We start from the raw sequence: 24261 nt of genomic DNA, 5'->3' as shown, positions 1-24261 counted from the left end.
TTTGCATGCTAACAGTGCATGGCATTCCTGATGGAGAATGGAACTTTCCCAGTCCATTTGCCAGTAAGAAAATCAGGACATTTAAGAATGTATCTCTAGGAGATATAACCACACACATACTGATCTCAAACTGCCTATCAGTTGCAGAACCCACTAAATCAGCGTGTTTTCTTGATCTTGACCAACATACACTGTCCGTCCCAATAGCCGCTAAAGAGGTGGTCAGAAAAATTTTTATGACGAACTGTTGTTTTTAGATTAAGCAGTGTATGGGTATGTTGGCCTACGTGAGTGTGTCTTCATGCCCGTGCATGGGTGGAGGAAGTAGGAGGAGGTGATCTATGCATCACTTCTAGAGAGACATCTTTCCAGACCTCCTTGACATTGATCTCTTATTCTCTCTCTGATCTCCTTATTCTCCTCCTTTGCACAGATCACTGCTTTGCTTTCATTCCTGTGAATGCCTGTTTTCTTTGCTAGAACTAGATTGTAAATTGCACAAGGTAAGGAACTGAATGCATTTCCATTCAGCCCTGTAATCCTGCTGTCCAGAAAGATGTCTGAGGCATAACAAGTATTCCACAAATTCTTTTCTCTCATAAGCGCTTCTGGGAGGGTCTATAGGGACCGACCACCAGAGGGCTGGCCTCCACTAGCTCCCGCAGCCGGATTCAAGGCCAGGGCAGGCCCAGGCCTAGGAGGGGCGGGACGCGGGGCGTAGCGCGGGGCGTTGCGTGTACCGGGTGAGGTCGCGTAGACCGTTCTTCGGCTCGCGGGGGCGCGGTCTGGGGGGAGACTGGTGGGTGAGGGAGCGAAGGTAGCAACCCGGCCAATGGGCGCCAGCCGGGCGGGGCTCGCAGCGACTGCTCGGGCGCGCGCAGGGCTGGGCGTGCCATGGGTGACGCGCAGGGCCGGACAGGCCAATGGGCTCGGGGTGGCGAGCGGGCGGGCCTGGAGGCCTGGGTTTTAGGACGCTGGCAAGCAGCCGGCGGGACAGACTGACGTGTGGTTGCAGCGCAGGAGGCGCATGGCGGGGATGGCGCTGGCACGGGCCTGGAAGCAGATGTCCTGGTTCTACTACCAGTACCTGCTAGTCACCGCGCTTTACATGCTGGAGCCCTGGGAGCGGACTGTGTTCAGTATCCTGCCGGGGCCGCTGGAGCGGGTGCCGGGGTGGGGCGCGGGCCTCATCCTCCCGGGCCCAGAGCTTGGAGTTGGGGGCGGAGAGGCTGGATCCGCTGGGGACTTGTTTCCTCGCCGCGGGCTCGGGGTGGTGGTGGCTTGGAGGTCGGGGACGGTGCTCGTGCGGTTAAGGAAAGGCCAGAACTCTTTGAGATCCGGGGTCTCCCATGAAGTCACTGGACTCTAGGTAGAATCGTCTTTATTTCTGGAGGAAATCCCCGAGGGCGATGTCTAACCCGGTCTGTCCTCGCCTCCACTTCGGCCGCGCCTGCCTTGGTTCAGTCCCCAGTTCTTGTGGGAGGCAGAGACATGTAAGTGGAGCTTGTCGCTCCCGGCTTGGACGCATTTGACCTTTAACTGTCCCTGATTTAGCTGGCTTTGGACCCATTAACAATTCTAATTAGTTTACCACTTTTTTAACCAGGTTGTGAAATTGTGCCTTTGGCACTCCAATACAATTTTTGGAAAGAGTTTTTAAGTTATTGTACCTTTATGGTCTTCAAGATGGCAGTTTTAAAAGTGTTGTATTCATTACTTCTCTGCACCTTAGGTAGAAGTCGTGCCCGAAAAGGAATTTGTTTAGAAAAAGATTTTGTAGTTTGAAACTGTTTTGGTGGATAGGAAATAAATTCTTATTAAGGACTATTAAGCGAAGCAACTGTGCTAAGCACTTTGGGTGTCTTACCTCATCTAATTTTTACAACCCCAGTGAGTAACTCAAGGTTGTGAAGGTAGGTTCTCTGAAGTCTGTGCTGTTTTTTCTCCAGTTGTAAATGCTGACATCCCTTGGTGATATTATTCTTGCAAAGTAAATACTAATAATGAGATCTGATTTTTTTCCCAACTCAGGGGCTAGTATGAATTAAATATTTTAACGTTACATGTTTATTTCATTCAGGCTCTTTCCTTTCCATTGTGTTTTAGTTGGAGTAGCTTACTTCAGAACAACTTTGAAAATGCATTCTTTCATTCCAATGACTAGCTGAGGCAATTTAATTTCAAGTCCTATAAAATGTTTTGGTATTGAAATAGTATACCATTGTAGTCAAATTTGTCTTTTGTTTCAGCACTTTTGAAGAATTTTAGCTGCTTACAGGACTGTTTGTTTACTTATTACTGTTGGCAGTTCTTTCTAAACCTGGAACTTCATAAACAGGATGCATATTTTGAGTTTAGACTTTGAATATAAAATCTGCTCTGATTTCTAGCACCATTTATTTCTAGCTGCAGTTTGATCTCTATCTTTAGGTTTGATCTCTCTCTTTAGGTTTGATCTCTATCTGTAGGTCAGGGCTTATGAGATCATGCTTGTAAAGTGTATGTTTATTCAAATGCACATTTAATTGAAATATCTCAGTAGAAGCAGGTATCTTGACTCACTTAAAATCATCTTACAGTTTAAAATTTAAGCCATGTTGGGATAAATCAAAATTCTTTAAATTCGAGGTAGAATGTAGAACCAAGTTATAGAGTCTCCTATAGATTTTATATGTAAAATCTCTTGTTGGCATACAGATAAATGCTACAGTATCAATGGTGTTGTTTTTTTTCTGATTATGTTCCAGTAGTAATAGTGTCCCTATTACTTACCTGTGCTGTTTTGGAGATGCAGAAATAAATTATGAAGGGACATGTAGTGCTTCTGTAGATTTTTGCTTTTGATGTTTTTGACTTCTCATTGATTTATGGGGTCAAATGATTAATTTTTTAAAAAGTAGAACTGTAGTCAGCTGACATCTAGTACTGTAAAATGTTAGGTTTTTAAAGCTAAGGTTCAAAACATTTATTTCAAAGATCATATTATTGAAGTTAACTTGGTGTAGAAATGCAATCCTTTGATATAAGCCAATCTTAAATTACTGTCAGCTGTTGTATTTATTGTATTCCATGTCAACTTCTAGAGTTATTTTAGTGGGGTATTTCATTGTTTTGTAGCTTGGAAGAGCAATTTGAGATTGAATCCTCATTCTAGCTCAGAGGAAGGAACTGAATGAGAAAGCTGGATTGTTTCCCCACTTATCTGAAGACTTAACTGTGAAGTGGTTTGAATTTTATAAGTTCACTAATAAATTAGTAAGAACTATTTTGGGACCAGTTACATGGTTTTGGAAAAAGGGATACTTTCTATAACTTAAAAAAAAAATTATTTTGGGGACTGGGGTGTAGATCAGTAACAGAGTCTATGCTTAGCATGTGTGAGGCCTTGGGTTTAATTCCCAGCACCAAAAACAAAACAAAAAATTATATGGAACATGATCATGACTACTGTAAACCTAAAATTTAATGTAGGAGAAATTTGCTTCTATCTCTCAGAAGGTTGGTCTGTGAGTTAGAAGTCCTGGACAATGGAAACTAATTTCTTAAAGAAGTTAAATGTATTTGTTTACATTTTAACTCTATAACTCCTTTAATAATTTGAAGTTGCTATTTTAGGTAAAACTGATAGTCTACTATAATTATTTCTGCATACTTTCTAGAGGCATCATGGAACATCTGCTTGGATGTTTAGAAATTATTTATATCTCTGTTTTTTCCTAAATCAAAGAGTTAGAAGTTAGTTAAAAGCTGTTATAAGTTGAAAGTCAACCCCAATCAAATGTGTTTGAATTTATTTATAAAATTGTGATAAAAAAGAAGTTTAGGGGCTGGGGTTGTAGCTCAGAGGTAGAGCGCTCACCTCAGCACTACATAAAAATAAATAAATAAAATAAAGATATTCTGTCCAACTTACAACTAAAAAAAAATTAAAAAAATTTAAATGTTAAAAAAAAGAAATAAAAACAACTTCAAAATGTAATATTTATTTATTGTGTAGCTGAGGCTCAAATCCAGGACCTCACATATATTAGGCAAGCCCTCTACTATTGTGTTGTACCCCAGCCCTAAAAATATGTTTTTAGAAATGTATCTATTGTATCAAGTCAGACACACTGTAAGTAGTTCTTAAAACAGTAAGATTTGTAAGTGAATTTTAAAAATCCTTCCATGATAGGGACTGTATCCTAAAGTTTTATTTTCTGTCTTCTGATATTACATTTAAAATGAAAAGTTAATACACTTTTGCCTTGTCAAAAATATTTTAACTTTTTAATGTGCAATAGTTTTTTATTTTATGAAGAAGTGGGCCCTCCTGCATTAAGACAGAAGATACCAATAAAAAAAATCCCAGTGCCTCTAATAGGGAGGTTGAGGCAAGTTAGCTAGACCTTGTTTCAAAATTAAAAAAAGAAAAAGAAATAAAGAAAGAAAAGATCTGGGAACTTGGCTTGGTGGTAAAGCTCTCCTGGCTTCAATTAAACAAACACACAGCCACTTTTACATATAGCAGTGACTAGTGTAGGAGTCCTATCACAGTTCCAGAGCTATTGATCTTTCAGGAGGGAAAATTTTTAGCTTTGAAACTTTTAAATGTTTCAAGCCTCCCTTCCTTCCTGGCAGCCAAAGACAGGAAAGGAAAAGACCAGGTTTTGTAACAAAGACAAGTTTTTCTAACTGGTAAGAATAGAAGCCTCCTCCACATACCCCCCCCCCCCCCCAGAGCCTCATGGAAAGAATAACATTGTAACCATGCCTGTTGAGAGAGGTGGACAAATTAAAAATAGCTTGTCACTATAATTTCAATCTTAAGTATGTTATTTTAACCTTGTTAAAAAATAAAGTCACATTAATCTGTAATTTATTACTGGGTTCTATTTGTCATTTCACTGCTACTGTTTGTTTTCATGGCTTGTTTTTTCTTTTCTTTCTTTTTGTGGTGCTGGTGATTAAACTCAGGGCTTGTTTATGCAATGCAAGTGCACCACTGAGCTACAGTGATATTTTGTATTTCAATTTATTTTAAGCAAAACATGGTCAGCTTCTTTTTGGTTTATTGTTGGGAACGAGATTTCCCCTGAAAGACAGTCCTTGTTTCTTCAAAAGATTAAAAAAAAAAAAATCACAATGTTGAGTATTTACTTGAAAATCATTTGTTATTTATTTTGTGCTAGGAATTGAACCCACGGCCTCATGCATGCTAGGTATTTTATTAGTTAGCTTTTTTGGAGCTGTTACTAAAAAGACTTGACAAGAAAATTTAAAAGAGGAAATGTTTATTTTGGGGATCACAGTTTCAGAGGTCTGATTTCATAGATAGCTAGCTCTATTCCTTTGGGCTGGAGGTAAGCAGAACATTATAGCAGAAGGGTGTGGTGGAAACGCAAGTCTGGACATGGCCACCAAGAAGCAGAGAGAGCTCTCTTTACCAACACAAAGTAAACCCTAAAGGTACGCCCCCAGGGACCCACCTCCTCCAGCGACACCCTGGCCTTCTATTACCACTCAGTTGATTCCTATCTGGGGATTAATTCACTGATTATGTTAAGGCTCTCATAACCCAATCATATGACCTCCAAACCTTATATTGTCTCACGCAAGAACTTTTTGGGGACACCTGATTTCTAAACCATACACTAGATAAGTGCTTTACCACTGAGCTATCTTTTATTTTTAGTTGTAGTTGGACACAATACTTTTATTTTATTTATTTATTTTTATGTGGTGCTGAGGATCGGACCCAGTGCCTTGCACATGCTAGATGATCGCTCTGCTGTTGAGCCACAATCCCAGCCCCCAGTCCCCATTCCTTTTTAAACTTTTATTTTGAGACAGGGTCTCGCTAAAATGTCTGGAGTGATCTTGAACTTTTAGTTCTCCTGGCTGAGCCTCCTGAGTAACTGGGATTACAGATCTGAGCCACTGCACTTGCCTGAAAAACATTTGTTTATATTATTTTTGTCATTTTAAAGTAATTGCAAAAGTATCTGGTGGTGGGGAAGAGACCTAATCTCTTCCCCACCCCTATCCCCCAGTCCTGAGGATTGAACCCAGAACATTGAGTATGCTACCACCAAGAGACCTGATTTTGAACCACTTTTAGAGTATCTTTGGAACTTGGCTGATTAACAGAATTCGGTTCTCAGAATTCAAATTTAAAAAAAACCTAGAAACTACTATGGATTGGAAAAACTTCTTTGATGTATCAAAGCTGTTAACAAAATTTGCATTGCTCTGTTTCTCATTAATAAAATAGGTATGTTTGCTGGATTCTGTTTTCTACAAGTATTATGTGCCTTCTCTTTGCCAGATGCTATTCTCAATCCTAGAACTATAACTGTGAATAAAACATATTTTCTTCTACTGCTTCTAAAAAAGTAAATAAGTCTGTTAGTTGTTGTAATTATTATGGATAAAAATAAATCAGAAAGTGATGGGAAGTAAGGAAAAGGGAGTGTTTTTTTAATTTTAGCTAGAATGGTTAGGAGGGGACATTTGGAAATATTTAATCAGGGAGAGAATTTCAGAGGAATGATGAAGCATTCCAGGTAGAGGGCACAGTTAGTGTACTAATGCCCCAAGGCATGAGCAAGTCTGGCCTGTTTCAGGAATAGCAAGAATAATGTGGCTGGAGCCTGGTGAAGAGCTGTGTGTGTGTGTGTGTGTGTGTGTGTGTGTGAATATAACTGAACAAGGTCCTGTTAGCTGCCACCTAATAGAGTCAAGGAATCAAGTATGAGGAAGAAGGAAAGAACTTTATCAGCAATTTGAAAGATAGTTGGCTCTTGCCTTCCAATGATCCTATTACCCTTTAGGGAGATTCTCCTTAGGGAGAATCTTTTTTTATAATTTTTCAAGGGAAGATATGTGGGTACCAGACAGGTGGGTACCTCAGTTATTCAGCGTTTCAAAAGTAGCCTCTTCTGGAGGGTAGGCTGTGTACTTCTTATCTTGTTCACTATGTCGATGGGAGTTGCAGTACAGTAGATCCAAAGAAGGAATCAGTGATCAGACTTTCTGTGTTTTTGATTAAAGTGGCCTTTGTCTGGTTTTGTTATTGTTGCCATTTGTGGACATTTGCCCTTCCCAGGTGTGACCTGTAACTTGGGACTAGGGAGTGTTTGGGGAGGGAGGACTTTATGCATTTCTAATTGGCTTTAGTGTGCAGTTAATCTGTAAGAGATCAGGCAAGAAGAAGACAAGAGAAACTTCTGAGAATTGGGTCTTAATGAGGTGGAAGACTAATGTATGCATTCAGGTACTTAATCTGGAGAAGATTTAAAGTATGCTGGAGAATGTGCCTAGATTATATGCATATAGTGTGCCATTTTGTATAAGGAATTTGAACATTCTCAGACTTTGGAATCTGAGGAGGTCCTGGAACCAGTTCCCTACACATAGGGAGGGATGACTGTAATTTTTTTTCTATGAGACTCAAAGCTGTTTTCATCTTAAGTGGGGAAAAAATATATAACCAATAGACAGTTTTTCCTCCTTCATTTTTTGGTTTATTGTCCAGAGTTCTGTGGTATGTTTCCAGGAAGATACATGTTCTTAGATATGCGTTCTTAGAGGGACCCTTCTGTGTTGTTGGCTAACGGACATGGGCAGCAGGTGCTTTGTGATGCAGGGCAGGAAGAGCATGATGCACTGGGAGTGCACAGAGAACTTGCAGTGAGGTGTGTGTGTGTGTGTGTGTGTGTGTGTGTGTGTGTGTTTTGCAGATAGGGAAGAAAGTGCAGACTGGCTGTAGAGGTGCTTTGGGATAGCAAGAACTTCAGTCTGCATAGCTGGAGCACGCATTCTTTAAGGCAGAATAGATAGGAAATATGGTTGAAAAAGTAATTTGGGCCATTCATCAATTTAACAAATACAGTTGGCCCTTTGTATCTATGGGTCCTGTAACCATGGATTCAGCCAACTGCAGATTGAAGAGGTAGCTGGTGACAGTCTTCTTTCTGCCTCAGTCTGAGCCACCCTGGGTTGGCTAATGACACCAGTTTTTTGTGCATCTCTCCTGAGACACTTTGTGAATACATGGAAAAAAAAAAAAAAATATATATATATATATATATATATATATATATATATATATTTTTTTTTTTTTTTTTGGTACCAGGAATTGAACCCAGGAGCACTTAACCATTGAGCCATATCCCAACCTTTTTATATTTTATTTAAGACAGGGTCTCACTAGATTGCTTAGGGCCTCTCTAAGTTGCTGAGACTGGCTTTGAATTCATGTTCCTCCTGCCTCAGCCTCCCAAGCTACTGGGATTACAGGCTTGTGTGCCCAGCTGTAAAATATATACTTAATAGATGTTTTGGTGTATGTGGTTTGGTGAAATCAGTTTTTATAAGCCAAAAAAGAGATGTTTGAAGAATACATTTTGCTGTGCTATCATTGGAAGTACTGATAATGATTGGCATAATTTCCTACAATTAAATTAGTATTTCTGCCTATTTTCTGTTTATACGCTATTTGTAAATAGACTCAGCAAACAAAACTGATGAAGAAAACCCCACATTTGGCTAGTAGGCACTTTTCAGTCACAATATGATGTTTCTGTCTGTGTCAAAGCTTCCCTTGAGCTAGTCAATAACGGGAATTATTAAAACCTCAATTCACCAGAGACTTTTGCTAGAACTTCTCTCTTATTGAACTCCTATTTTGAAGAAAACATATATATATATATATATGGAATTATCTGAGACTTTAATAGAGTCCCAGTAAAAATCAGTGTGTGATAATTAGGCTGAATTCTCAGTATCATAGAAAGTTCCTTCTAGAAAAAAATATTCTTAGTAAACTTAATGCCTTTTAGACTTTTATCAAGATATTTTTAATCAAAATGTGATTTCAGAATAACCTTAAAATAATCTGAACATTTTGTATTACCTTCAAACTTGAATAGAAAAAGAACACCCCCCCACCCAGAGATCTTTACTCTTCCATTTTTTTCTGCCTGTGCCTTTGGACCTTCCCTTTGTAGAAACAAATGCAGCTTTCTGTGGACTGAGTGGGGGAAGCAGAGGCAGGAATAATTGTAACTGATAAATTAATATTCTCAATCTTCTAGCCCCAGTGGTCTTCAGGCTTTTTTTTTTTAAAAAAAAACCTCCTCAAAGAACAAAAAAGCGTCGACTGTGCATTGCCTTGGGTGTTTAAGTTGACAAGTGAATCTTGGCTTGAACTTTCTCTGATAGAAATTAAGTTGTGTTTGCCTATTTGACTTCACAACAAAGACTGGCTTTGCCAATTGGTTACATGCTGAATATTTTTTTTTATGACCTGTTTGAGGAAAAACAATGGCTTCAAGTTTTAACAAAATGTACATTTTTAAAATACATTTATGAATGCCACATGTCTCACAAATTTCTAGATGGATATGTAGACAAGCTTGGTGTTGAAATAGATGAGGCTTGGTGCTATGCCAGAAACTTGTTATCTGAATGAAACAAAGTGCAATCCAAGTTAGTTATTATCCCTCTGTGTGGTGTCCCAGAGGTTATTTTATACCCCAGGAAAATGTTCCATTGTGAGATTCAGGAAATAAAGTGGGAAAAGTACAATTATAAGGGGGGTTGGGTAGGAGAACTAGCAGTGCCACAGCAGTTCTCAGATCTGCTTTAGGAGAGGATAGCGGGAGCACTGAGTAGATTCTCAAACTACCATAACATCTCGTGTTGTCAACTCCATGACTCTGGAGCTTTAATTTAAAGACACCTGCTCTAACTCATTTCATAGTGCTTTTATATTTGGCTGGACAAGTGAGAAGGTTAGACTATCCCTTAACTGTATTCTGTAGAATATTATAACTTTTTCTTTAGTAATTTTCAGCAAAGGTGAGAAATAATGAAAACCATGCTTAGCAAGGTCTATACCAGGACAGGCAGGGAAGGTCCTGGTGATTAATGGTGGTAGGGACTGAACACACATCCATATTCTACCTCTACTACTTCACTTTAGAAATCCTATGTAATCTTTTAAAATATTTATAGACTCTAGACTTTGAGTGTTGTAACATTATGGCACTTAGGAGATAGTTAAGACAGATTCTTCTGAGATATATATATATATATATATATAATATTTAAAGAACAGACTCAGAATTCTTAAATTTAATAATTAAAACTCTGTTCCAGAAGATCTACTTGGTAGAGTGTATACATTCACATATAGGAATACTTAAACATGGTTATAGAATGATAGAAAGATAATATTTATGATCAGTCATTATGAGAAGTAGAAGTTTTACTGAAACAAGAATTTTGGTCATCATGAATGAGTTATATGTGTTTCTGGAAAATTCCAAAATAATAGGGCTTATGGGAAAACAATATTGAGGCAGACCACTGAAAATCTGTGCAACTTGGTAACCAAGCAATAACAGAAACAATAATTGGCATCTTGGGGGAAACAGATAACCCAGGCAGGCAGCTCAGTGTGGCTGGAAGCTGCCCTAGGGGACATTAAAAATGCATTGGACCAAGTTGATTGGAAATGTTGATGGTAGATGCTGATGTAATGCATAGTGTGGGCTGCCACTGAGACTACACAGGAGGCAGTGCCACCAGCCATTAACAGAGCTGTGCTGGCCTGGAGGTATGTACCTCTCTGGAGAGGGGCCCAGGTGAAATGCTAATTTCTAATTTTCTAAAACAGAATTAAAAAGACTTCTGCCTGGACAGCAACTGAGCTGAGAGGTGTTTCCTGCTGAATGTTATAAATCTTTTTCCATTAATCTGGCTTCCCTAACTGATGCAAAATGCCATGTGAAACAGTACAGTTCCTATACCATACCAGTTATAAGTGAGCTAATGATGTTCCAGAATCAGATACTGCAGCAGAACAGATTGTATTTCATTGCAGACTGGGATTTTTTTCTCCCCTTGACACTGGGACTTCAAGTCTTCATGAAGGTGGTAGAAATAATCAATAAAATTATACATCCTTTGTAACCTTGGTGTCACTGGAATTGGAGCTATAAACTATTTCCGGGATTTCAATTCAGAATGAAAATTTCAGTTCATGGTCATTGCTCGTTTCAGCAGCATGCTTTTTTTGTTTGCATAGTTTTTTTTAAAAGTTTGTCATCAAGTTGTGATTACTAAAAATAATATCCTTACTTAGGCTTGTACAGTCAACACACTACAGAAAGTCCAGAGAATGGGCTTGCTAAAGTGACATCCTTTAATATGATTTAGGAATAGCAGATTGGTTAACATTCACAGGACTGTAACAAGGTCAGTATATTCCATTTGCTTTTAATATAAGGCAAATAGAAAAGTCAAGAGATAGGCAATATATTTGGGAAAAATAACTTTGTTAATGTTTCTGTTGGGGGGTGATCTCATTTTTTTTTTTTAAGTTAAGGAAAAGAATTATAGTAATAAAGATTTCCTGTTTGGAGCTTCATTCAGTAGCCAGCAATAGCTTTCACTTTTTTGTTGTTTTTTGAAGTACTGGGAATTGAACCAAGGAGTTCTCTACTAATGAGAAACTACATCCCCAATTCTTTTTATTTTTATTTTGAGCAGGGTCTCCCTAAAGTTCCCAGACTGGCCCTGACTTTCCATCTTCCTTCCTCCTGAGTTGCTGGGATTACAAGCGTGGGTCACTGGCCCAGCTAGGGCTTTGTTTGCTTTAGAGTAAACTGCCTCTGATAATACTTTGTTAACTGCTGTTCTTTTTTTTCCCCATTAAATTGGTTCCTTGTGAGGTATGGTGGTGCACACCTTTAAGTCCAGAGACTTAGGGGGCTGAGCTAGAGGATCACAAATTGTGGAGTCTAGCCTGGCCAACTTAGCCAGACCTTGAAAATAAAAGGGACTTCGAAGATAGCTCCGTGGTAAAGTGCCCCTTGAGTTCAATCCCAGTTCTGCTCCCCTGCTACAAAAAAGAAGTGGTTCTTTAAGATAAATAATATTTATAAAAATTGTTGAGTATTTCTAAGGATAAATAGCATCTTAGACTTGATTTTACAAAAGGAAGTTGACTAATACCGAATTGTTTTTAATGTCATTTTTGCTTTTCTAGGTGACCAATTCAATCAGAGACTTAAAGCATTGAATTTTTTTTTTTTTTACAGTAGTGAAGAAGTATAACTTCTACCATTAGAACAGCCCCTAGCCTTTTCCCAATGAGAAACTACTTTAAATTTTCCAAAATCTTATGAAATACTAAAATCAAGTTTGGAGTTACTGTTTAGGACAGGAAATATTAGTTGCTGTGGTCTTACTTCTGTTGTACTAAGCTTAACTTTTTAAAACATTTCCTTTCTTTGTTACAGGATTTTTTTTTTTTTTTCTCATTTGAAGTTGCTGGGACAAGAGCTGAGGACAGCTCTTTTATGGGCAAAACAACAACAAAGCCTTTATTTTTTCTTATCCAGCTGGATAACTTATTAGCTTATTAGTAGTTGAGGATCTCTCTTAAAGAAATGGCAAACAACATACAATTATATGGTTTCACATCTATTTGTTTCTATAACCAGTCACCTCATAAAATATTTATGTTATGTTCAGGTTGTAAATAACCTCTGATTGTTCATTCAGCCCTTGAACAAACATTTATCTTCAGTGCCTGCACATACCCTGGCACATTATCTGTTTAGTTGTGAAGTGATTTATGAAGCATCTACTTTATCAAACAATGCAGCACAGCTGGAAGCACAGGCTCTCTCTTGCTCTCAAACACTTACAATTCAGCACTGGAGACGGGTCATAACCACACTAGAACAGTCCATATTTTTAGTTTTTGAGAATTTTTTTTTGTTATAATCTAGATTGTACTGTTATTCTCTATTGCTTGAATCTTAGAGCCCCCTCCTGAAAATAAATCTGACTAAATTATATGAAGCTACTGTAATTTATATAAAGAACAGTAAGAATTTGGTAAATAAATTATTTCTTTGTGTATTACATTTTACTGGGTGTGCCTTATATAACACTGTTTGATTTTTACATTTTGTCTTTGTGAATGTCTAGAATGAATAGGAAGATTCCTTTAGGGATGAATGAGAGGTGCTACCCAAATGTCCTCTCCAGACACATGAGATTCTGAAATGTCTGTAAAGGAAGGGACTTCATTATATGAAGACACTTAGGCCCTGAGAAAATTTGACATCCCAGGATTAAATTATAAACCAATAACAAATTAGTAACAGTGTAACCTTGGGCAATTCCCCAGCAGAGGTCTGAGTCATGATGGTAATGCTGAAACCCTGGGAGAGCAGTTTTAGGAAGGGTTATATTGTCTTCTTTTGCAGAATAGATCCAATTTCCAAATTCTCACACCAACCCTGAGAGATAGGTGAAGTATGTCTACTTTTTTTTTTTAGATAGGAGACTGATGACCCAGAGTTTTTGGTATATGCATGGATGAACAGATCATGATTCAAATCTAGGTGTCCTCCAGTGCCATGTTCTTGGTATTCATTTCTTGTATTTCACAGAGTGTTGAGAATACTTAAAACTTTGAGAGGGAGGTTATAAAATGAGATGGACCGAGAAATCCACTTAAGTTCCAGGGAGCAAATTATAACCAGTGAACTATAAATGGTGTATCTTTATCTCTGTGAGAATGCTTCTAAGGAGATGAAGGTCACATGTTCCCCAATCTTACAAATGTCACAATAAAACCATTGTCTAAGAGTGTCAATAGAAACTACCACTTTAAATGGTGCCAAGCATAAGCCTAGGGAATATTCAACCCAGTGTATTGGAGCTGTTTCAACTACATGACTAAGATTGCTTAAATTGAATTTGTAGTAAGTTACTTATCTCTGGGCTGGGGCTGGGGCTCAGTGGTGGAGCGCTTGCCTAGCATGTATGGGGCACTGAGTTTGATCCTCTGCACCACATATAAATAAATAAATAAATAAAATAAAGGTATTGTGTCCATGTACAACTAACAAAAATATTTAAAAAAAAAAAAAGAAAGTTACTTATCTGAAGTGCCTTTTTCATTTTTTTGCAAGGTGATTTTTAAGGCTTGTAGAAATTCCTCACTGTTCCCTTCCTTGTCTACTTGTTTACCTGGTGTGTGTTGCTATATATAGTTGAGTCAATTTTAAGTATTCTGTTATGGAGGAGAGTTTTAGGATACTTCTTTAGAATAATTTTGAAGTTTAACTTGTAGAAAACTTCCTTTTGTAGACTTAGGTTATTATGATTCTGGAATAATCAAGATAAATGGGGTCAGACTATAAAAAATTTTTTTTGGGGGGGTACTGAGGATTATGTCTGAACTGAACTACATTTCCAACTCTGTGCTCCCCTCTCTCTCTCTCTCTGTCTCATATATATATATATATATATATATATATATATATATATTTTTTTTTTTTTTTTTTTTTTTTTAGATTTATTTTTTTGGCACTTGGATTAAACCTGCAGGTGCTTTGCCATATCCCCAGCCTTTGTTTTTTGGGGACAGGTTCTCACTAAGTTGCTTAGGGTCTTGCTAAGTTCCTGAGGCTGGCCTCAAACTTTTGATTCTCCTGTCTCAACTTCCAGAGTCAGTGAGATTATAGACATGTGCTGCTGCATCCAGCTTATAGAAATACTCTTGAGGGGACACAGGATGAGCATTCATTTCTCTGGATAAAGGTTTAGGTTAAGTTTTTGTTTTATGTATTTATTTACTTATTTTAGCAGGATATGAGTTGGTATTTGGATTCAGATTCTGGTGACTTTCAATAACTTCTCTTTGCCTTATCCAAAATTGATAGTTCTTTGTTCTGTTTCCAAGAGTGAAGACTTTCTGTTTATTTTGCAGTAATAAACTAGGTCCAAATGTATCTACCCTAAATTTTGTAAAGGAAGAGGATAATTCACACACAACAGTTTTCAGACAAGTACCACGTGCTTTTTCATTTTTCCTTTATAGTTCTTATTAAGGAAACCAGGCATACCAAAACAACAACAACAAAACAAACAAAAAAACTGATAAACATAGTATAATGAATGTGTACTAACTAGCTAAAGAAAAACATATATTACTATATATTTGAAGTCGCCTGTATCTCCCTTTTTAGTTACTTCTCTCTCTCCCTGTTCACCTCGCCAAGTAACCACTCTCCTCAATTTACCATTTATTTCTTATAACTTTTATCCATATGCATGCTTCACAACATAATGCCATATTCAATTTTGAACTCTAGTATCTTAGCTAAAAATCTTTTCAAGTTCTGATAAGTTCTTGTTTTGCTTAGAAAAAAAACATGATGTTTATATGCATATAAAAAATTTAAAAGCCTGATAATTTAGTGTTCACAAAATTGAGTTTAAATTTCAGATTCTTATGTTATAGTGGAGTAATCTCTATTTAGCTAATTTATGTATGTTCTTTAGTGGATATATTCTCCAAACTAAATTAAAGAATGGTAGTGCCAAAAAAGTTATGTAGTTCAACTATTCAAGTGTCTGTCTTATAGTAATCAGTCCGTCATTCTGTTGAATTCGAGTCTATGACCTGAGGCTTATTACTATATTATTTTCATTTGCTCAGTGTATATATTTAAAGACTTACATAAAAGTCTTTAAAAAGCTAAAAAGTATATATATATATATTTTTTTTTTTAAAGAGAGAGTGAGAGAGGAGAGAGAGAGAGAGAGAGAGAATTTTTAATATTTATTTTTTAGTTCTCGGCGGACACAACATCTTTGTTGGTATGTGGTGCTGAGGATCGAACCCGGGCCGCACGCATGCCAGGCGAGCGCGCTACCGCTGAGCCACATCTCCAGCCCTAAAAAGTATATTTTTTAAAACTTCTTTTCTGTAGTTGTAGACAGACAGCATGCCTTTATTTTATTTGTTTATTTTTTTATGTGGTGCTAAGGATTGAACCTAGTGTCTTACACATGCTAGGCAAGTGCTGTGCCACTGAGCCACAGCCCTAGCCCCCCCAAAGTATTCTTACATACAATATTGCCTAGACACTGATTTGTTTTCTTTTTTGCCAGCTACAAAAATATATGGATTATGGGTTGGGCATGGTGGTGCATGCCTATAATCCTAGTGGTTTGAAAGACTGAGGCAGGAGGATTGTGAGTTCAAAGCCAGCCTCAACAACTGCAAGGCACTAAGCCATTCATTGAGACCCTGTCTCTGAATCAAATACAAAATAGGGCTGGGGATGTGGCTCAGTGGTTGAGAGTCCCTGAGTTCAATCCCTAGTACCCCCCCCCCAAATGTATGGATTATATAGAACATATAATCCATATAATTAATAATAGTAAATATAGGATCAAGTGAATATTTCTTGAGAAATTTCTTATTCATAAAATATTTATTAAGCATGTGTTACTTTAGAAGCTAAAGATACAAAAATAATATGTTTCTGTGTTCAAGGAACTGCAAATTTAGGTGAGATAAATATACTTGCAAATAGGTCATGAGGGGTGATAAATGCTGTTTTTCATGAATAAAGAGCTATGTAAACATAAGGAAGTAATTAGTTCTGCCAGGAGGCTGGGGTAAGGATGGAAAAATTTTGAGTGGTTGGGAAGGCCTCACAACAGGAGTTAGCTAACTGAGTTCTAAGAATTACTGGGTTTACCTAAGGGGATTAGGACTTTTCAGAAGTAGGAAGATAGTATAGTTTAGTTGTTAAGAGCACAGATATTTGGAACCTAACTGATTTTTTGGAACTGGCTTCATTACTTACTTTGACATTGAGGATGTTACTTGAATTGAATGAAGTGCTTAACACACATTAGACATTCATGGAATGAAAGCTGTTGCTTCCACTGTTATTCATTATGATTAGATTATAAGCAAAGTCAGAGGAGTACGAAAATATATTGAGGCCAGGTGTGGTGGCACATGCCTTTGATCCTAGTGGCTTGGGACACTGTGGAAGGAGGATTACAAATTTGAGATCAACTTTAGCAACTTTAGTGAGCCCTAAGAAACTTAGCAAGACCTTGTCTCAAAATAAAAATTAAAAAAAAAAAAAAGTTGTAGCTCAGTGGTAAAGCACCCCTGGGTTCACTCCCTAGCACCAAAACAAAAAAGAAAATGCATTGAGATTCATATAACTTGGCTATGAGTAGGATGTGTATCTCATAAAAAACAACAACAACAACAACAAAAAAACAAAACAAAAAGGACTGGGGATGGCTCAGTGATTCAATCCGTGGTTCCAAAAGAAAAAAAAGAAAAGCAGCATGGTAGATGTGATTGGCCTGATCTCCCTTTACCAGCTGATGTACCTATCCACCAGCTCCCGTGAGTGTTGTCTGCTCATGTCTTATAGCTGACTCTTCTCAAGCATTGTCTTCTGCTAAGTGAGCTTTCTTGCTCAAGTGGATTTTCCTTACCCCATTCTGTAGTTAATGATTCATAGAAAAGGGATCCAGAAGTTCAGGCCCCTCACTTGAGGCCATGCCAACTTAGTAGCACAGTGCATGCTTTTGAGTGCCCTGCAGAAACTAAGACCCCAACCCAGCTTAGTTTATTCCCCTTGATCTATTCTACTCTACTTGCTCCTCTTCTTCTGAGATCAGTTCCTCAGTCTCTTCTATCGCTGTGAACTTCCACATAAGATAAACACCTGGGTCTAGATTGTAAAGGTTCTTGAATGCTTGCTTTAGAATTCTAGGTGCCATCCTCTAGGCAATAGGAAGCCTCATGAATTTCACAAAATTCACTTTAGTAAAGAGGGGCAAGAAGCCAAAAATGGGAGAATTTTTTTTTGTCCTGGGGATTGAGATTTGGAAGCACCAGTCCTTTTTATTCTTTGAGAGAGGGTCTCCCTAAGTTGTTAGGGCTTCACTAAGTTGCTAATGCTGGCCTTGAACTTGTGATCCTCCTGCCTCAGCCTCCATGTACCACCATTCCTGGTGGGAACTTTTACGTGATCTAAGTAAGGAATGATAAGTGTCTCAATCAGTTGTCATTGATTGGGGGAGGGGAGATAAGATATAAGAGTCACTCGTAGGGGTTACGGAAGAAATGAGGTCTTAGACAATTTAAATATAAGGAAAAGAAATCAAAGATGCCTCTGAGCAAATGAGTAGGTAAATAGTTATATGAACTGAAAAAATAGAACTCATAGAAACTGGTAGTTTTGGAGTTAATGAGTTTAGTTTTGGCTGTCTTGAATTTAAGGTGTCCTGTGAAATGTCATATGGTGGAAATGTTCAGTAAGTTAAGTAGGAAATGTCTGTCAGTTGTGTGGAAGATGGGATCAGGTCAACAACACTAAGGTGGTGGTTTTAGTTGTAAGGGAGTACAGGGCTCAAGGCAGAACTCTGGAAGCCCCATTTTTATCATTTAGAATGCTTTCAGCTCTATGTAACAAAAAAATCTAACGTTCTGAGTCTTCTTTCCTCATGAAGGAAAGGTGATTCCATTGATTCCAGGATTCCATTTGCAAACTGCATATTCTAGAGGGGGAGAGAGCAGCTGGTTCCTGAATTCCTGGCAGAAGTCCTAAGCTTTGAGCTAATCAGTTTTGAGGAAGCTATTGCTGTCAAGAGAAGGGGATATTCTAATTGGTTAAGATCAATCAGGGGGCTGGGGTTGTGGCTCAGGAATAGAGCACTTGCCTTGCATATGTGAGGTACTGGGTTCGATCCTCAGTATCACATTAAATAAATAAATAAATAAATAAAGATATTGTGTCCATCTATAACTAAAAAAAATTACAAAAATAAAAAGATCAATCAGGGCTTATCCCCAAAGATGCAATAGGGTTAGGCATGATTAGCTGCATGCCTATAATCCAGCTACTTAGGTGGCTGAGATAGGAGGATCTCAAGTTTGAGGCCAGCCTTGGCACTTTGGTGAGACTCTATCTCAAAACAAAAAATTAAAAGGGTTGGAGATATAGTTCCGTGGCAGGGGGCCACGGGGTTCATTTCTTGGTACCATGAGCAAATCCCTGCCCCACCCCCAAACAAAAACAAAAACAAAAGCATGATTGTATTCAAGGAGGATTGTGCAGTGTATGGAAGAAAGGTACAAACTTCACTCCAATCTTATACTTAAGGGACAGTCAGGAGAAAAGAGCCAGTGACACAGGAAAAATGGTGATAGAGAGGGAAGAGAGACCTAGAGAAGTGCCTAGTGTTAATTCAGAAAGCCACTGGATTTGACAGTAGGTCACTGGTGATCGTAGAGCCATGTCCACAGCCTGGAAGGGCAGAACTCAAATGGTTGTCCAGCTAAATATGTGATAATGATAGGGATGCAGCAAGTGTATAATTTTTTGTATGTTTGTTTTAAGGTGGTAAATAGAACTGGATTAGGACAAATTAAAGTATAAATTTTGATTATGGACTTGGCATGTTTTCTGAATGAGGTGAAGAATTTAGGGTTTGAACCTTGGTTTGACCTCTAAACACACTTTTCTGCATGCCCTGAGATAAGTCACTCTGTTTTCTCAACCTCTGGTGAGTAATAACCATAATAAACATTTCATAGGAAAGCCATAGAGTTAAGCACGATAATGTTATGTGAAGAATATTTGTCAATGAAACTGTTATACAAATATTAGCTAGTAGTAAGCACATTGTTTATTTAAACCCTATCTTCTTATAAGAATGTAAGTTATTATAGAATACTAGTATGTAGAACTGAAAGGCTTATGAGGGAGAGAGGGAGGGAGGGAAAAAAGGAGAGAGAATAAATGAGTATGAATGAGTGAATTAATGAAACATGGCCATAGTTCAGAAGCAGTTATTTCTTTTAGCATTCCTTCTTGACTTTGAAAAGTCAAAAGCCCTTAGGTTTTACATGATTTGTTTTTACACAATATCTTATTTATTTATTTATTTATTGTAATTTTTTTTTTTTTTAGTTGTAGATGAACACACAGTATCTTTATTTATTTTTATGTGATGCTGAGGATCGAACCCAGGGCCTCACGCGTGCAAAGCAAGCACTTTACCACTGTAGGTACAACCCCAGCCCAGATTTTACATGATTTTTGTTAGCAATATTTTGTGTGGCTCTGGAGAGGGGACCCTTGTTGCTTGCTACTTTTTAGTTCCTTCCGAAATGAGCAGAAACAAAGTGAATAATTGTTATTGTATAGGTTACCAAGATGACTTTAATTTTTTTTTTTTTTTTTGGTGATTGTAGATGAACAGCATGCTTTTATTTTATTTTTATGTGGTGCTAAGGATCAAATCCAGTACCTCACACATGCCAGGCAATCTCCCCAGCCCCCAAAGTGATTTTTTTGCTTGAAGCTGTTGCAGATAGTAGCAATAGTAATAATAATGTTTAATAGTGATAATAATAAGTGATTGATGCTATCACTTTGTTATGTCACTAAGTATATAATTGACTTGTATCTGTCTTCTTCTTTCTTCCTCCTTCTTTCCTTCCCTTTCTTCTCTCTTCTTCTTTTCTCTTCCTCTGTCTTGGCATTGAACCCAAGGACACTTTACTACCAGGTGGGGTCTCACTAAGTTGCTGAGGCTGGCATAGAAATGAGAAGTACTAAGCGAATGATTACTTCAACATGAAATGGTTATTGAAGAAGTTGTGTGATTTTGTTTTAAATAAACTAAGAAAAATAATAAGTTTCCTTAACTAAAACTCAGATTCCATGCTGGTTTCCGTTGTGGGGATGGCACTGTACACTGGATACGTCTTCATGCCCCAGCACATCATGGCGATTTTACACTACTTTGAGATTGTTCAATGACCACGATGTAACCAGGATCTAGAGGTTCCTTGGGGAAGATCCACCCTATGAAGTTGGAATGAGACTTCATCAGATGTCATAAGAAACTCTACCAGATGTCAACATAACCAACCTTATAAATACAGAGACTAAGATCCATGAGTAGAACAGGAAAATCATCCTGACTCATGTGTTGTGTTCTTTATTTTTAATTTTGAAAGAGGCTCTTGTATAGTAGTTTTTGTCTATTTTAACATTGTAGTCATTTGTACTTTGATATCAGTATTTTCTTAACCTTTGTGACTGTTTCAATATTATCCTGTGAAAGCTTTTCTTAATGTAACTTTGAGTACATTTTAATTGCCTTCTATTTTTAAAACCCAAAGTCATTAGTTGGGCTCTACTGTTCTTGCTATTGTATGGCATATACATCTGCCTGGATATATTTTTACTCTTGACCAAAGTTTTGTAAGAAACAATACACGATTTGGGGCCAGGGGCATGGGAGGGAGGATATTTTATTGAAGAACTACTTACAAAAGACTTCTGTAAGCTTGAACTCAGGAGTACAGTTTAGCTATCTAGACTCTTAACAGCTTTTGCTTTAAAACTATTCAAGTGTTTCTTAGCAATGAAAAGTAAAAGATCTTGCTAAAATTAAAATAAGGAACACTTTACCTTTTAGATATTTATTCATTATGTAGACTTATTTCTAGAAAACTTTGGTGATGATTCTTGACAACAGATGGTTAAGTAGCATTATTATGTAATGCTTGTATATACTGTAGAGTTTTTAATAGAAGGTAAATCAGTTTCCTCCAAGGGCCACTATTAACAGTATATGTACTTTCTTGAATTTAGTTTTCATGATTGTAATGGGTGCTGCAAATGCATTTGCACATTGCAATAAGATGTGATGAGATGAATTGTTAAAAACTATAGCAGCAAAAAGAAGTGTAAATTTGGTTAAAATTCTTTCACTCTTTGTATTTTTTTTTAAGATTTTTATTCCTTAAATGTAAAATGACTACCTAATTTTTTGATGTAAGCTCATTAAATTCAAAGAGAAGAAAAATCAGCTAATGTAGTGGCCTGTCTTTTTTTCCATGGTTTAATATTGATCTAGTAGTTGTATTTCTGAGTTGATTGCTGTGAAGGATCAGAGAAGCAAGTGAGTATAAGTTAGATTATATATTTTAAGATAGCATAAGTTTTGCTAATTTTAAAGACTGCAGGTATTGTTGGCCCTAGATTTTAAAGGCTAGAATTTTGAAGTGCTTTCCAATTCAGAGGCCTCAAATAATATGCAACACTTGAGTTTTTTTTTTTTAAGAGCTCATCTGTATCATCCCAATTAGATTGGATAATATAGTATAAACCCAATATGGATTGTATGTTACTGTTTAGTTTTAAAGTAGTTAAAATTGGTTAAGGTTTTATGAGCTGTATTCATACTCTTTTAGGTCAAATAATGAATTTGAAGATTTAACTTGGGATTTGTTGAATTAATGTTCAAATTTGCCATTCCTCTATTGTCCCCCCAAAAGAACTACTGATAGGGCTAGGGTTGTAGCTCAGTCGGGGAGCAATGGCCTGGCATGTGCAAGGCACTGGGTTCAATTCTCAGCATCACATATAAGTAAATAAATAAAGGTTAATCAACAACTTATTAAAAAAAAAAAGAACTACTGATAAGTGGATACCTAATATCCCTTGGTGTGTTGAAGACAGGATAAAGTGAGAATCACTATTTAGGTGGGTACTGGATTCTCTACCTGGTCCTCAGAACTTTTTAATTTGTCCTCACTCTGCTGAAATCCATTAAATTTCTGTTGCATAGCTGATGATTGAGTTTTTTTTTTTTTTTCCTGTGAGATATGTGGAAGATCAGTTTAGTCTTACATGAAATCCTGAGAAAGTTTAGACAGAAATAGAAGAATGTCCATTGAAAGGTGATCAGGGAAGTATATTCTCAAATGGCCAGTTTGTTGGTTGGTAAATTAAAAAAATGGGGAGATAATTTCCACTTTCTTTGTTTAAAATAAAGTATTTATTAGATAATTCTCTTCATGGCCTGCTTGTCTTTCTGAATATCTTGTAAGAAGAGGTACTGACTAACTTAATTCAGGTGTTTTTTCAAGGATAAAGATGAAGAAGATGGATACAGATGGTGTCTCCCTCCAGAGCAAAGGGTAGGTTTGCTTAGATCCTTGTAAGATAGAGGATTTCTCTTCCTGGAGGAAAGGACATTTAAAAAGATTTAGGTTCCCTGTACTCAGAATTCTTTTCCTGTAATGCAACCTTCTGCTTATGCAGGTTATATTGCCCCTTGGGAATTGGGGCTTGGGAACCAAAAATAAGAAAATTTTAATACTTTGGCTATTGCTCTGATTAATAAAGTCCTTTGTCTTTGACCTTGGAATCTCACATTTTCTGCCAGCATCTGTCAGGCTAACTTGTTGGCTTGTGAGTAGAGTAAAATTTCTGACCCTTCTCAGTTTTGGTGGTGAGGATGGGATATCGGCAGATGTGGTCATCTGGAAAAGGAAGAATAATGGTCTTACAAATGAGATTTGGAGAGGTGACAACTCCTAGGATTCAGTGATAAATGCTTTTGTCCAAGTATTGGGTGAGTTAGGAGAAAAAGGATCCCCCAATAGTCTGTTTGTCGTAGTGAGAAGGAAGGAAACAAGCTTCCTAAATGGTGCCTTGGTGGCTGCTCATTCTTTGCTGGTAGAAGGGATCTTATCACAGTGGGACAATAGGCTCTACTGCCTTTGACTAAGGGAAGTGTGTCTATGGCTGCTCAGCCAAAGAATCCTGAAAGTTGAAGTAAATAGTGTCCATAGGGAGGACCATACTATTCAGCAAAGACCTTGGGTGTTTCGAAAACATTGGAAGCTAATTCAGGTAAGCCATGAATGAGTGGCAATTTGAAATGGAAATTGAACTTGAAACTTAAGTTTCATTAAAGAGAGCTGCTCTTTTTCTCTGTCCTCCCAATCTCTCCCTTGTGTTCTATCCTAACCTGAGCTTCATGAAGGAGAAAGATGGTTACAAATGAGACCCAATGCATACCTGCTCAAGTGTGTTGGAGAATTTTTGCAAAGGGGAGAAATTAAAACTTATGGCTCTATTGAATATAGCTATACAAGGCACTAGCTTTCCCTGTGGGATGATGGGGCATCTTCGCTCAATTGATTGGATTTGAGCAACAGTTACAGTGGCAAAGGGAAATTAGTGTGACCTTGTTGCTTGAGGCCTTAGTGTACTATAGCTTTTACATGAATGCATAATTGATATTTGTTTTACATGCCTATACTTTGAATGATTGTAAGTGCCAGAGATGATCCTTATAACTCTCTATGTATATAGAGAAATGTTTGTACCTTTGGGTCCCAACAACTAGAACAACTCCTTTGAGCTACAAGTTTTTGACTATGACTTTACCATTTTGCTGGTAAAAAAGAAGCATCCTTTATCTGGAGGCACCCTTTGAAGATTTTGACTCCTTGTCCCTCTTATATGTCTTTGAAATATCTCCCTTTTGAAAAGCATCTATTAGCATGCCTCCGGGCTCTCTCCAAACTGATACATGGAGGTTTTGTCACTCTGGCAT

General features: G+C 37.5%; 1 protein-coding gene across 1 annotated transcript; it reads left to right on the top strand.

Annotated features, from left to right (window-relative positions):
- The first annotated feature begins 974 nt into the window (after window positions 1–974).
- Sptssa (serine palmitoyltransferase small subunit A) lies at window positions 975–21717 on the top strand. The gene is made up of 2 exons (XM_026413826.2): window positions 975–1139; window positions 20560–21717. The coding sequence occupies exons 1-2, from the start codon at window positions 1028–1030 to the stop codon at window positions 20661–20663; spliced, it is 216 nt and encodes a 71-aa protein (XP_026269611.1). The 5' UTR covers window positions 975–1027; the 3' UTR covers window positions 20664–21717.
- Window positions 21718–24261: the final 2544 nt, after the last annotated feature.

The sequence above is a fragment of the Urocitellus parryii genome, chromosome 6 (assembly GCF_045843805.1).
Source record: "Urocitellus parryii isolate mUroPar1 chromosome 6, mUroPar1.hap1, whole genome shotgun sequence".
In the NCBI taxonomy this organism is placed as follows: Eukaryota; Metazoa; Chordata; class Mammalia; order Rodentia; family Sciuridae; genus Urocitellus; species Urocitellus parryii.
The sequence above is the reverse complement of the archived record's forward strand: the minus strand, read 5'-3'. Positions and strand labels throughout refer to the sequence as shown.